Source organism: Cebus imitator, unplaced genomic scaffold, assembly GCF_001604975.1.
Source record: "Cebus imitator isolate Cc_AM_T3 unplaced genomic scaffold, Cebus_imitator-1.0 Scaffold24, whole genome shotgun sequence".
Classification (NCBI taxonomy): Eukaryota; Metazoa; Chordata; class Mammalia; order Primates; family Cebidae; genus Cebus; species Cebus imitator.
The window spans coordinates 1,532,417-1,545,391 of NW_016107339.1; the positions used below are offsets into that span (position 1 = coordinate 1,532,417).

A 12,975-nucleotide genomic window follows, 5' to 3' on the forward strand; every position below is an offset into this window, starting at 1 on the left:
TAAAACATTTTGTATGTCCTTGTGAACTTTTATTGGGCTAGAGATATTTTAAGAAGAGTAAGATAAGGAAGAATGGTGTCATCTAATTTTTTTTAATAGACTTGTAGAATATGAGCTTTTTAGATAGCAGCCATGTAAGCAGCTACGCTTGCTTCTTTAAATGTTTCCCCATTTATACCTTATTTATATCATTTTTTATCCTCTCAATTCCATTTCGTCTTCAAGTCCCCAATCCTTCTCAAGACAGCCTGTTCTGTAACAGTCTCTGGCCCTAGGCTCATACCTTCTGAAGTTTCTGAAAGCTGTTTTCTTAAGACCTAGAGTAACTGTTTGTCTAAGTTCAGCATTCCCTTCTTCTGCTCTTCCAGACTTACATAATGTGAGTTGGAATTGAGCCCAGTATAGCAGTTCCTGTTATTGCCGCATTACCTTATAGGTGATCAAATGTTCAGCAAGACACCATAAACAGTCTGTCCCTAGCAGAATGAGGCTTCCATGCAGATAGATACCTCGATGTTAGAAAAATCCTCCATTATTGTTGTTACACCTTGTGCCAGTTTTGAAATGCCATAAAAAAGCATTGTGAAGAGCCCACATCTAGTGAAGCAATTGTAATATGTGGTCCTGCGTTAACATCACTTCCATTTTTCCTCCCGGTTTCTTTTCCCATGCATCTTGTTGTCCTTGGAGTCATATTTCTTGTTTGTAGAGAGCTACACCCTGCCTCCCCATCTTGTGTCTCTTCCCTTTCCTGTAATTCCAGTCATGGATTCCATTCTGCAAGACTCAGTGATACTTATCAGAATATGGTGCCTCCTGACTGCTAGAAACATAATGAATATTAATTATTCCTGTTTGGAGATCCAGAACTCTTGCCAAAGTCGAGTATTAAAACGTAGAAAAGCCAAGCCCATCAGTCTTATCATTAGGGCCCCAACCAGTGGATCTGAGTCATGCAGCACACTCTAGGGAGTCTCCTAGATGTGAAGAGTGGGGAAAGTATGTGTGTGGCATTGGGGCGGAGGGGGCTTATTCAGTTAACCAAGTTGGGTCGTTCTCGGGTACTGTCATCAGAAAAAGAGAAGATGGAGAAAAGGGGAGCAGTCTATGCTTTAGTTCCTTAGAGAGTGGAATGAATCTTATACTGTTCTTTCCCCAAACCAGTGAGGCGCTCATACCTGGAAGTAGGACCACAGCTCCTGTTAGGTAGTAAGAAGAAACACAGAAGTAAAAAGACTAAATTGGCCATTTATTGTATTTATCATATGTGCGTCAGCTTTTGCTTGATACTTAAAGACACTAGGGAATAAAGTTGTTGTCAATCACCATATAAAGAGTTGCTTTGAAATGGTGTTGCATAGAAAGGGAATTAGAAATGGGAACGGGTAGCTGAAGAGTAAAATTGTGCAAAAGAATGCAGAAAATGTCTTGTAAAATTTACGACAGTTCCAAATTATTTATAATAGCAAAAGTTTTCAAATAATGCACCATCCTTCAGTAGGGACTGGTTAAATAAATGCTGGTTCATCTGCACAATGGAGTCTCTGTAGCTGTTACAGAAAAGAGTTGAGGAGGAGCTGTATACACTGACATGGAGTGATCTCCACTATGCAATTGGGTGAGAAAAAAAAGAAAACCAACATGCAGGACACTGTACATAGTATGCTACTTTTTTCTGTCAGGAAGATTATGAATAATATGTACACATGATTATATTTGCAAAGAGAAACAATACAATAAAAAACCAATAAGAACATGTAAGGGGAAGAAGGATCAAGGTAGAGAAGACCATAAGGGAGGCAAGACTTACCTGAATTCACCTTGATAGGTAGTTTAACTTTGGAATCATGTAACGTTTTGACATAATCCATAAAACAAGTTATATCCAAAAAGAGCACTACCCGCCACCACACACATGTAAAATGAGAAAAAAGAAACACATGAGCTAAATTGTACATTGTCAGTAACATAACCACAGAGAGAAAAGAATTATTCCAGCTGACCCTGGAACATCATATTTTTTGCTGAACATTCTCAATTACATATACTCTAAGGACAAAAAAATGTTAAGAATGTTTAAATTGGATTGAGCAGTCTTACTATTAAGTTATACTGGTGTGATTAGGAATTAAGAGTTTTCCACCTAATGGAAAAAAAGCATAAAAATTTGAAATTTATGTGAAAACCCTGTACACTAAATTTCAATCAGAGGATTTATAGATCTTGCGGAAATTATTTTGAATAGCAGTAGGGAATATTTATTTATGATGTAAATTCTGGTATGGAGTTGTAACATAAATGCAGGGTTAGAGTTCAGGGTCTGTCTCCACGCCCCTCCCTGTACTGTGGGCTTGGTCTCTGACCTCAGATTGACCCTTTCTGTGACAGGAAATACATTACATTCTTTCTCTCCCTGGTCTCCACTGTATCCTCAGTGGAGCTGAAATCCGCCTTCCTAGAGTCAAGTCTAGGTGCTGGTCCCTTTTTTCTGCTGCCTTGTAGCCTCCCATCTCTGAAGCTTGCTGAGCTTCCCTTCTCTAAAATAAGAATAACAATGATCATAGGTGCCCTGCTTCCCTTCAAAACGATGAGAAACAATTGCTGCTGACTTCAAAGATGCCTTCTGCCTTGTTGATGCTGTAGGTTTTCAGTGTTTTGTCCCCATTATTACATTCTTAAATGGACATATCTAGGAATTTCACTGGAGATTGGAATCATTTTAGCTTTATCTAGAAAAATAAATATTTCTGGTTCATTACCACAGATTGGTTCATTACCACAGATGCAGGGGGTAATACACTTTGTCTTTTTTATTTCTTTCAGCCATGGAATTCCATGAACACTTGCACAGCATAGGCACCAAGGAAGGTTTGAAGGAAAGAAAACTACAAAAAGCAGTGGAGAGCTTTACCTGGAATATTACCATCTTAAAGGTATCTACAGAGTTGTTTCTGATGCTGGTGATTTTGCAGTCTTTTTCAGCATGCTTCTTCCTCTTAGTACAACATTTTCTGCACTGTACATTATTAGCCACTGAGATTGTAGAATGGACACAGAAATCACAAGAACTCTGCCCTCCTACAGTCTCCAGGCGCAACAGCTTGGCATTGTGGATCAGATGAAGATCAGGGGAACTATGATTGCCACATTGTAGGTTCTGATAGAAAGACAAAGGACTTTGTCATTTTATCCTTGAGACATTCTAAAGTTCATAAATGCCAGTTGCTATATGTAAAACAGAAAATATTGATTACAGAGGAATGATTGGGAATTTAAAGATTCTAGTTACTCAAACTTTATTTAAGACTTTAAAGTATAATTATAACTATAATGTTTATATGATCCCAGAAATAAATAGAAAAGAATTGTTTGGAGCATAATCAAAGGAAATACATAAAAGAATTACTATTGAAAGAAATAGTTCTTCAAGGGAAATGCCATGTCTATGCATATCTATCTTGGCATAACAGTTTTTTAAAATTAACTTTTAAATTTTTTATTATAAAATATTTTCATTATGAAAAATGTCAAAAGAGTAACAAAGGTAAACACAGTCCCATCAATTACTGTTGGCCTTTTGCTGTGCATTCTCTCAGGCTGTTTTTATATTTTATATATAATATGACATAATTTTAAAAATAATGCTGTGTATGTACCTCAAAACTCTTTTGAGCTTTACCTCAATAGTTCTTCTCAGTGTTATTCACAGAGTGTAAATAAGAATAACACAGAAGTTCTTTCATTCCAGATCTTGGACAAGTAATAAATGTAAAATTACTCTCTGGTGTTTGCCTTCCAAACTTCATGCTCAGCTGAATTTGTAGGGAAGAAGGGAAGGCTTCCCCTTCGTCCTCTGAAGCTGCCCTGAAATGAACAGACAATTTACAGATTAGCACGTGTAAAAAGGCCTACATATTATATTTATTTAAGGTGCAGAAGCATGGGGAATGGCAGGAGGATAATTACGTAAGAACCCAGTGCGATCCTGATGCCTACAAACCCTTCTTCATAGTGGAGGGACATTGGGGGAAATGTGGCCATCTTGTAGGGGGTAGTAAATGAATTTCAGGGGAAATGAATGGGCCCAGGGCTTAGACAATGGGAGAGTAAATTATTCTCTTTGGGAATTGAATGGTCTGAGAATTAAAAATAGTTTGGGAGGAAGTTCTTCTGTGCTGTAGATGGGGTGTTTAATTCTCTTCCTTTGTGATGTGAACTTTACTCTTCTCTGGTTAATGAAATTTCAGAGAGAGAGATCAGAGGCATTTGTGGTCCTCCTTGATGGGTCCAGTTTCTAGTTAATAAGGGAACTTGAACAGCCTCATCTTTGGGAAGGAGAGGGCTGAGACAGGTGGGGGGTGTGGTCAGAGGAACCTGGAGCCTGCTTCTTGAGCTAAGTATGTCAAAGTGGCATCTTTTCAGGCATTGTTTTCTGAGCCCCAACAGATTCAAGACCGTAAAGACATTATCACAGCTGCCTTTTTAAATTTCCTCCTAACCCATCAAGTTAAAAGCTCCATCCCTGGAGCTGACAACAATTTTCAGATGTGATGTAATAAAAGGTATCTTTCAAAGCTAGTCACTACTTGCATTTTTCTCATGCTAAACCTCATTTAAAATCATTTTCTTGACTTCTTCAGACATTTCCTTTTTACACATGTACTTTCCATATATACCTATTTTGCTTAGAATTTAACTCTGTTTGTAGTTCCGTAAACAGCAGACATAAGAATTTACAATAAAAAAGGGATCTGGACTTACAATTTGCTGACTCACTCGTGGTCAGAGGTGAGGGGTATACTACAAATTTCCTGTAAACCTCAGGAAAATATCGCACAGCAGTTTAAGCCCTGTGGTAGAAACAAATGCTTACTTTGCTTTAATTTTATTAGAGGCAAATATAGACATAGGGACCAAACTTTGACCTGTCAAGTACCCTTGCCACTCTTGTGTGGTCCAGGAACCAGCAGCCTGTGCCTCACGTGGGAACTTGTTAGAAACTCGGAATCTCAAGTCGCATTCCAGTCCTGCTGAATCAGAACCTGCATTTTCACAAGATCCCCGGGTGACTCTTAGGCACATTGAAGTTTGAGAAGCACTGGGCCGAGAGCCACCAAAAATGGGATCCTGGTGCACATATTAATGAAAAACAGCTGACATAAAGCACTGTGCCATATTTTAGAAGTAATTGGACCAAATAGATACACTGAAGAAACCTACTTTCTTTTGAATTGTGTCCAGAAGAGAGAATTAACACCTCAGACTTATGTTCATATGGAAGTAAATGTATAGGATGGGGTAATAGGTCTTTTTTTAATTTCCAGGATAATATTTGCTACAGATGGTGTTTGAGGATGGTAGAACGTAAGTGAGGAATGAGGAAGAATTGGAGAGATCTGTGTGTCATTTTTGTAGAATGGAAGTGCTGTTTTCATTCCTGTATTTCACTGGCTTAAACTTTCTTTTGGAAGAATGAGTGCTCATAGGGAATCTTCAACTCATGTGAATTTAGGTCTGAGTTGAGCTACCAGTGTTTTCCTGGCAGGAGGGCATGAGGTCTGTTGAGTTCCTCCCATCACTTTTTCTGTGCTGTGAGCTTGGAGAGGTGGCAGCCCTCCAGGCAGAAGGCTGGCAGTAAACACACAGCAGGAGGCTCCCCATGGCACAAATGCTTAGAGAGGGTTTCGGGTGACCCCGGAAATGCAGGGGGAAGGAGGTGAAGGAGGAAGCCAGGAAGACATGCTGAAGGAGCTCTGAAGCAGGCCAAGGCTTGAGAATTACCTGGGATGCTTAAAAATGCCCTCTCCTAAGCTTCACCCCAGACTTCCCAGAACAGAATCTCCAGGCTTGGGACCCAGGAATCTGCTTATTTAACAAGTTTCTTGGAGGATTCTGAGGCACACTAAAAAAATCTTATTACTCTTGACCTAGAATCAAAAGTGGCTTTCCTGATGCATCACCACAGTCATTTGAACCATAAGAAGGAGGGTGGCCAGCCCTCCCAGGAGCAGGGATGTAGTGCTAAAACCAGAACAGTCCCTGGCAAACTGGGACCATTGATCACCCTCAGAGGAGTTTCTGCCAATAAAAAAGTCCTTCATTGAAGGATGTCTGTCCCAGTTTTTATGAATATTTGCTTGCTTTGTTTAGATTTTTTTTTTTTATTTTGAAGGTTCTTTTAAAATTCAGAAATGAACAAAGAAGAAATAAAGTCATCTATAAGTGCCACACCCAGAATTATCTATTAACATCTTGGCATACTTACTTCTGGTCATTTTTTTTCTTGAATAAAAAAAAATTCATTTGTTGTTGTAATTCTATCTTTTTTTAAATAGAAAAATGTTTTTAAATGACCCAAGATTCTCCCTCTGAGAAATAACCATTATTAGACATAGGTGACCTTATTCCAGGAAGCTTTCTATATGAATATGTCTGGATGGATGGATCAGTATATATTTTATTGATTCTAAGTCATACTTTTTCTTCACATTTTCGATATCTTTGAAATTAGCATATATCTTATAGTCCATGGCGTCTTTGCATTATATCCTTGTTAAATTGGCAGTGATTCTTCTTTCTTAGTGCTACATAAAATACTGGTACATCTCACAAGCACTGGTGTCTTAAATATTATGAAATAAGGTATGTCAGTAGATAGAATTCTTTTTTTTCTTTTTTGAGATGGAGTCTCACTCTGTCACTCAGGCTAGAGTACAGTGATACAAGCTCGGTTCACTGCAATCTCTGCCTCCTGGGTTCAAGTGATTCTTCTGCCTCAGCCTCCCAAATAGCTGAGACTATAAGCATGTGCCACCATTCTCGGCTAATTTTTGTATGTTTAGAAGAGACAGGGTTTCACCGTCTTGGCCAGGCTCGTCTCAAACTCCTGACCTCATGTAATCTGCCCACTTCAGCCTCCCAAAGTGCTGGGATGACAGGCATGAGCCATTGTTCCTGGCTGATAGAATTCTAATACAATTGCTCTTTAAATTTTTGTTAAGTATAAATTTGATTTTACTTAATTTAGCAGAAGAAAACTAAACCATAAAGACGCTAAATGAATTGGTGAGCAATTTCTACTGTAACAGAGATTTATTTCCATTTCCTCAAAGATCCCTTTGAGGTTAAGAAAAGGGATTATGAAAAATGTTAACAGAGGTCATTTTGTCATGTGTTTTGAAAGCTACATGTTTCAGCTATAAGTATTGTTGGTTGACCTGCTATCAAAGGTGACGATACGGGCTGGGTGCGGTGGCTCATACCTGTAATCCCGGCACTTTGGGAGGCCAAGGCACGTGGATCACCTGAGGAGTTTGAGACCAGCCTGGCCAACATGGCGAAACCCTGTCTCTCCTAAAAATACAAAAATTAGCTGGGCATGGTGGTGGGCATCTGTAATCTCAGCTACTAGAGAGGCTGAGGCAGGAGAATCGCTTGAACCCAGGAGGCATAGGTGGCAATAAGCTGAGATCATGCCACTGCACTCCAGCCTGGGTGACAAAGCGAGACTCTGTCTCAATTAAAAAAAAAAGGAATATGACAATAAGAGCATTCTTTAATATTGCTAGATGGAGCATATTGTTATTTTTTTATTTTCCATGTTAAAAATATTTATATTTGGTCTCAAAACTATAATTGCCATGTCACTTGGATGAAGTTAAATATTTAAATTGGTTCACTGTCACCACCAGTCTGAGAAGTCACCCATGCTTTCCTGCAGCTCATGGGAATAGCAGGGAAAATAGATAAAGCCAGCAGGTGTCATTGCCAGGCTTCTTTTTTTTTTTTTTTTTTTTGAGACGGAGTTTCACTCATGTTATCCAGGCTGGAGTGCAATGGCGCGATCTCGACTCACCGCAACCTCCGCCTCCTGGGTTCAGGCAATTCTCCTGCCTCAGCCTCCTGAGTAGCTGGGATTACAGGCACGCACCACCATGCCCAGCTAATTTTTTTTTTGTATTTTTAGTAGAGACGGGGTTTCACCATGTTGACCAGGATGGTCTCGATCTCTTGACCTCGTGATCCACCCGCCTCGGCCTCCCAAAGTGCTGGGATTACAGGCTTGAGCCACCCCAGCCTTCTCAGAGTTTGTAAAATGTCCTGTTTTAGGGTTTCTGCTGCAAACTGGGGAGAGGGTATAATCCATTCCCACAGGCCTCCAATTGCTTCTTTGATTTAGAAGCCAACTTTCAAACCTCACTCCCAGTAGGTAGTCAGCATCATCCTTTTTGTGTGTCAACTCTGAGACATAATGTATGTGAAATAAAATTCACCAATTTTGAGCACACAATCCTAAGAGTTTTGACAAATGCATATAAAGGCATACCTTGGAGACTGCTTGTTCAGTTCCAGACCATGGCAATGAAGCAAATATCACAAAGCGAGTCACATGATTTTTTTGGTTTCCCAGTAGATATAAAAGTTATATTTACACTATAATATAGTCTATTAAGTATACAGTAGCATTATGTCTAAAAAACAATGTATATAGCTTAATTTAAAAATACTTTATAGCTAAAAAATGCTAATAATCATCTAGGCCCTCAGTGAGTTATAATCCTTTTGCTGATGGAGGGTCTCACCTCCATGTTAATGGGAGATGACTGATTAGGGTGGTGGTTGCTGAAGGCTGTGGTGGCTTGTGGCAATTTCTTAAAATAAGACAATGTAGCTTGCTACATTGATAGACTCTTCCTTTCATCACAGATTTCTCTGTAGCATGCAATGCTGTTCAGTAGCATTTTACCCACAGTAGAACTTCTTTGAAAATTAGTCTTCTCAAACCCTGCCATTCCTTTATCAACTAAGTGTATGTAATATTCTAAATCCTTTGCTGTAATTACACCAATGTTCACAGCATCTTCACCAGGAGTAGATTCTATCTCAAAAAACCAGTTTCTTTGCCCATTCATAAGAAGGAACTCCTTATGCATTACAGTTTTATGATGAGATTGCAGCAATTCAGCCACCTCTTCAGGCTCTGTTTCTAATTCCAGTTCTCTAGCTATTTTCATCCCATCTGCAGTTACTTTCCCCACTGAGGTCGTGAACCCCTCCAAGTCACCCGTGAGGGTTGGGATCAACTTCCCCCAAAATCAGCTTTTTTCTAAACTCCCTTTAATGTTGATATTCTGACCTCCTCCCATTAGTGTTGATATTCTTGACCTCCTCCCATAATCAAGAATGTTATTAATGGCATCCAGAATGGTGAATCCTTTCTAGAAGGTCTTCAATTTACTTTACCCAGATTCATCAGAGGAATCACTTTCTCTGGTAGCTATAGCCTTATTAAATGTATTTCTTAAATAATAAGACTTGAAAGTCAAAATTACTCTTTGATCCATGGGCTACAGAATGGCTCTTGTATTAGTAGACATGTAAACAATATTAATCTCCTTGTGCATCCCTATCAGAGCGCTTAGGTGACCAGGTACATTGTTGGTAAGGAGTCATATTGTGAAAAGAATCTTTTTTACTGAGCAGTAGGTCCCAACTGACGGCTTAAAATATTCAAGGACCCATGCTGTAAACACATATGTTGTCTTCTAGGCTTTATTGTTCTATTTATAGGGCACAGGCAGAGTAAATTAAGCATAATTCTTAAGGGCCCTAGGATTTTCAGAATGGTCAGTGAGCGTCGGCCACTACTTAGCACCACCAGCTGCATTATTCCCTAACAAGAAAATCAACCTGTCCTTTGAACCCTTGAAGCCAAGCCTTGACTTCTCCTTTTGAGCCATGAAAGTTCTAGATGGCATCTTCTTTTAAAAGAAGGCTATTTCATCTACACTGAAAATCTGCTATTTATTGTAGCCACCTTTGTCAATAATCTTGGCTAAATCTTCTGGGTAACTCACTGCACCTTCTGCATCAGCACTTGCTGCTTCGCGTTGCACTTTGATGTGATGGAGATGGCTTATTTCCTTAAACCTTATGACCCAACCACTGCTAACCTCCAACTTTTGTGCTGCAACTTTCTTAACCTTTCTCAGCCTTCATAGAATTGAAGAGAATTAGGGCCTTGCCCTGGATTAGGCTTTGGCTTAAGAGAATGTTGTGGCTGGATTGATCTTCTATTCAGACTACTCAAACTTTCTCCATGTCAGCAATAAGGCAGTTTTCTTTCTCATCATTCATGAGTTCAGTAGAATAGCACTTTAAATTTCCTTCACGAACTTTTCCTTTGCATTAACAACTTGGATAAATGTTTGCTACAAGAGGCCTAGCTTTTGGCTCATGTCGTCTTTTGACTTGAACTTGGCCTTCCTCAGTAAGCTTCATTATTTCTAGTTTTTTATTTCAAGTGCAACTCTTCTTTTCACTTGAACACTTGGAGGCCTTTGTAGGGTTATTTTTTTTGGTCTAATTTTCGTATTGTTATGTCTCAGGGAATTTTTATGTTGTTAAGGAGGCCTAAAGAGACAGAGAGAGATGGAGAGCAGCCCGTGGAGCAGTCAGAACACACACAACATTTACTAATTAAGTTTGCTGTCTTACAAGGGCACACTTTATGGTGCCCCAAAACAATTATAATAGTAACATCAAAGATCACCAATCACAACTCACCATAACTGATACAATAATAATGAAAAAGTTTGAAATATTGCAATAATAACCAAAATGTAACACAGGACACAAAGTGAGCACATGCTTTTGGAAAGCTGACGCTGTAGACTTGCATGACGCAAGGTTGCCACAAACCTTTGATTTGTAAAAAATGCGGTATCTGTGAAGTGCAATAAAATAAAGTATGCCTGGACTCATGCAACCCCCAGCACAATGATGATAGGGCATTGCTGTCACCCTCCTCCCCCAAATTGCATTGTGCCGCTTTGTAGTAACATCCTTTATGTTGGCATCCACTTATTTCATTTCTATCTCTATAGTTTCACTTGTTCTAGAATGTCATATAAATGGAATTAGATGGCATACAATCTTTTCTGCCTGGCTTCTTTCATGTAGCATAATGCTTTGAGTCATATAAGTTAATGTAGGTTTCAGTACTCCATTCCTTTTTATTGCTAAATAGTATTCTGTTTTATGGATATAACACATTTTGTTTATACATGCACCAATTTATGGACATTTGAGTTGTTTCCAATGTTTAGCTATTATAAATAAAGCTGCAATGAACATTCACATATCAGTCTTTGTATGGACATATATTTTTATTTTTCTTGGGTAAATATGAGTGGGATTTCTGGGTCACATGGCAAGCGTGTGCGAGACTTTGTAAGAAACTGCCATACTGCTTTAAAAAAAAATTGATGTTCCGTTTTGCATTTCGCCGTAGCGTTACAAGGGTTTCGGTTGCTCCACATCCTTGGCAACACTTGGAATTGTCAGTTTTGTCATTCCAGTAGGTGGATGGGGGTTGAGCATCTCTGTGTGTATGTGAGTTTTAAAAAAAATATATGACAGGCTCTGATGTGGTTTTCTTTATGTTTCTTCTGTTTGGGGTTTGTTGAGATTTTTAGACATGTGGATTTATAGTTTTTATCAAATTTGAAAACTTTCTGGTGATTATTTCCTGAAATTTCTTGCTGTCTTACCCTTTCTACTGTCTCCTTCTGTAACTCCAATTGTATGTATAAATATACTGCTTGATATTATTCCACAATCACAGATGCTTATTCATTTGTTTTTAAGTCTTTTCTGTGGTTAAAAAAAAAAATTTTTTTTTGAGACCGGATCTCACTCTTGCCCAAGCTGGAGTACAATGGCATGGACATTACTCGTTGCAGCCTCAAGCTTCTGAGCTGAAATGATCCTCTCGTCTCAGCCTCCTGAGTAGCTGGGACCACAGGCATGTGCTACCATGCCTGGCTAATTTTTACGTTTTTTGTGGAGACTAGATTTTGCCACATTCCCCAGGCTGGTTTCAAACTCCTGGCCTCAAACAATCCTCCCACTTCAGCCTCCCAAGGTGTTGGAATTACAGGTGTGAACCACTGCACTCAGCCATTCCTTGTTTTCTTTCTTAATTCTTGATAATTGTTATTGCCATATTGCTATCTCAAGCAATATTACTGTATTTTTAAGCAGTGCTTCTGATTCTATAATATCTCATTTGCCATTAATCCTATTCAGTTTTATTTTTAATTTCAAATTTCTCGTATTTCTGTTCATGCTGATCATATCCTCTACCATCTTGAAGACATGTCATATATTCACAATATCTGTTTTCGAGTTTCTTCCTCTCCACTTTTCGGCCCCTCATATTCTAGCCACTGTAGGCTCCGTGAACTCTACACTGTTTTCTCACCCCAGTGGGACTGCTGGGCTCTATTTGGGTTCCTCTCTCCTGCACTGCACGTGGACACTGCAGGCAGTGCACTGTGCCGGGCCAGATTGTTCCTTGCTGCAAGAGGCCTAGCTTTTGGTTCATCTTGTCTTTTGACTTGAACTTGGCCTTCCTCAGTAAGCTTCATTATTTCTAGTTTTTGATTTCAAGTGCAACTCTTTTGTTCACTTGAACACTTAGAGGCCTTTGATTTTTTTTTTTTGGCCTAATTTTCATATTGTTATATTTTCTAATGGTATGCAAGCCACGTTTCCAACTTTTCTTCAGTCATTTCTTTCTTCTTACCCTCTGCCCCATCTGCTATTCCATGAAACAGAGAGAAGAACATTCGCTCACTTTGCATTTCTCTGGTCTGTTGTATTTGAGATAGAATTTTCAGGACTTCTGTGACTTGCCAGCATGTCTTCTGTGAGTTTTAGTTTATAGAATGATGTTATACCCTTTTCTTAGTTTGGTTGCCGTTTGTGGTTTTTTGCTTGGCTTTATCTTTGCTCATTTCATCAGGAATGTGGAATGGAAATTCTGTAATGCATTTTCAGTCCACCAACTTAATCAAGACTTCCTCTATCTTTATTTTCCAGTTGCTAAAATATTCACTGTACTGGTGGTAATTTTCACTATGTCGATTCATTGCCATTCCTAAAATGGTAGAAGCTCATACTGGAAGAGTC

The 12,975-nt window shown here is 39.0% G+C and overlaps 1 protein-coding gene across 1 annotated transcript in view; it reads left to right on the plus strand.

The window, feature by feature from the left end:
• PLCL2 (phospholipase C like 2) overlaps positions 1 to 12,975 on the plus strand; it is a 195,322-nt gene that overhangs the window by 170,005 nt on the left and 12,342 nt on the right. The window contains exon 5 of the mRNA XM_017522520.2: positions 2,824 to 2,933. Within this exon, the coding sequence (XP_017378009.1) occupies positions 2,824 to 2,933 (110 nt within the window). The remainder of the gene's footprint in view (positions 1 to 2,823; positions 2,934 to 12,975) is intronic.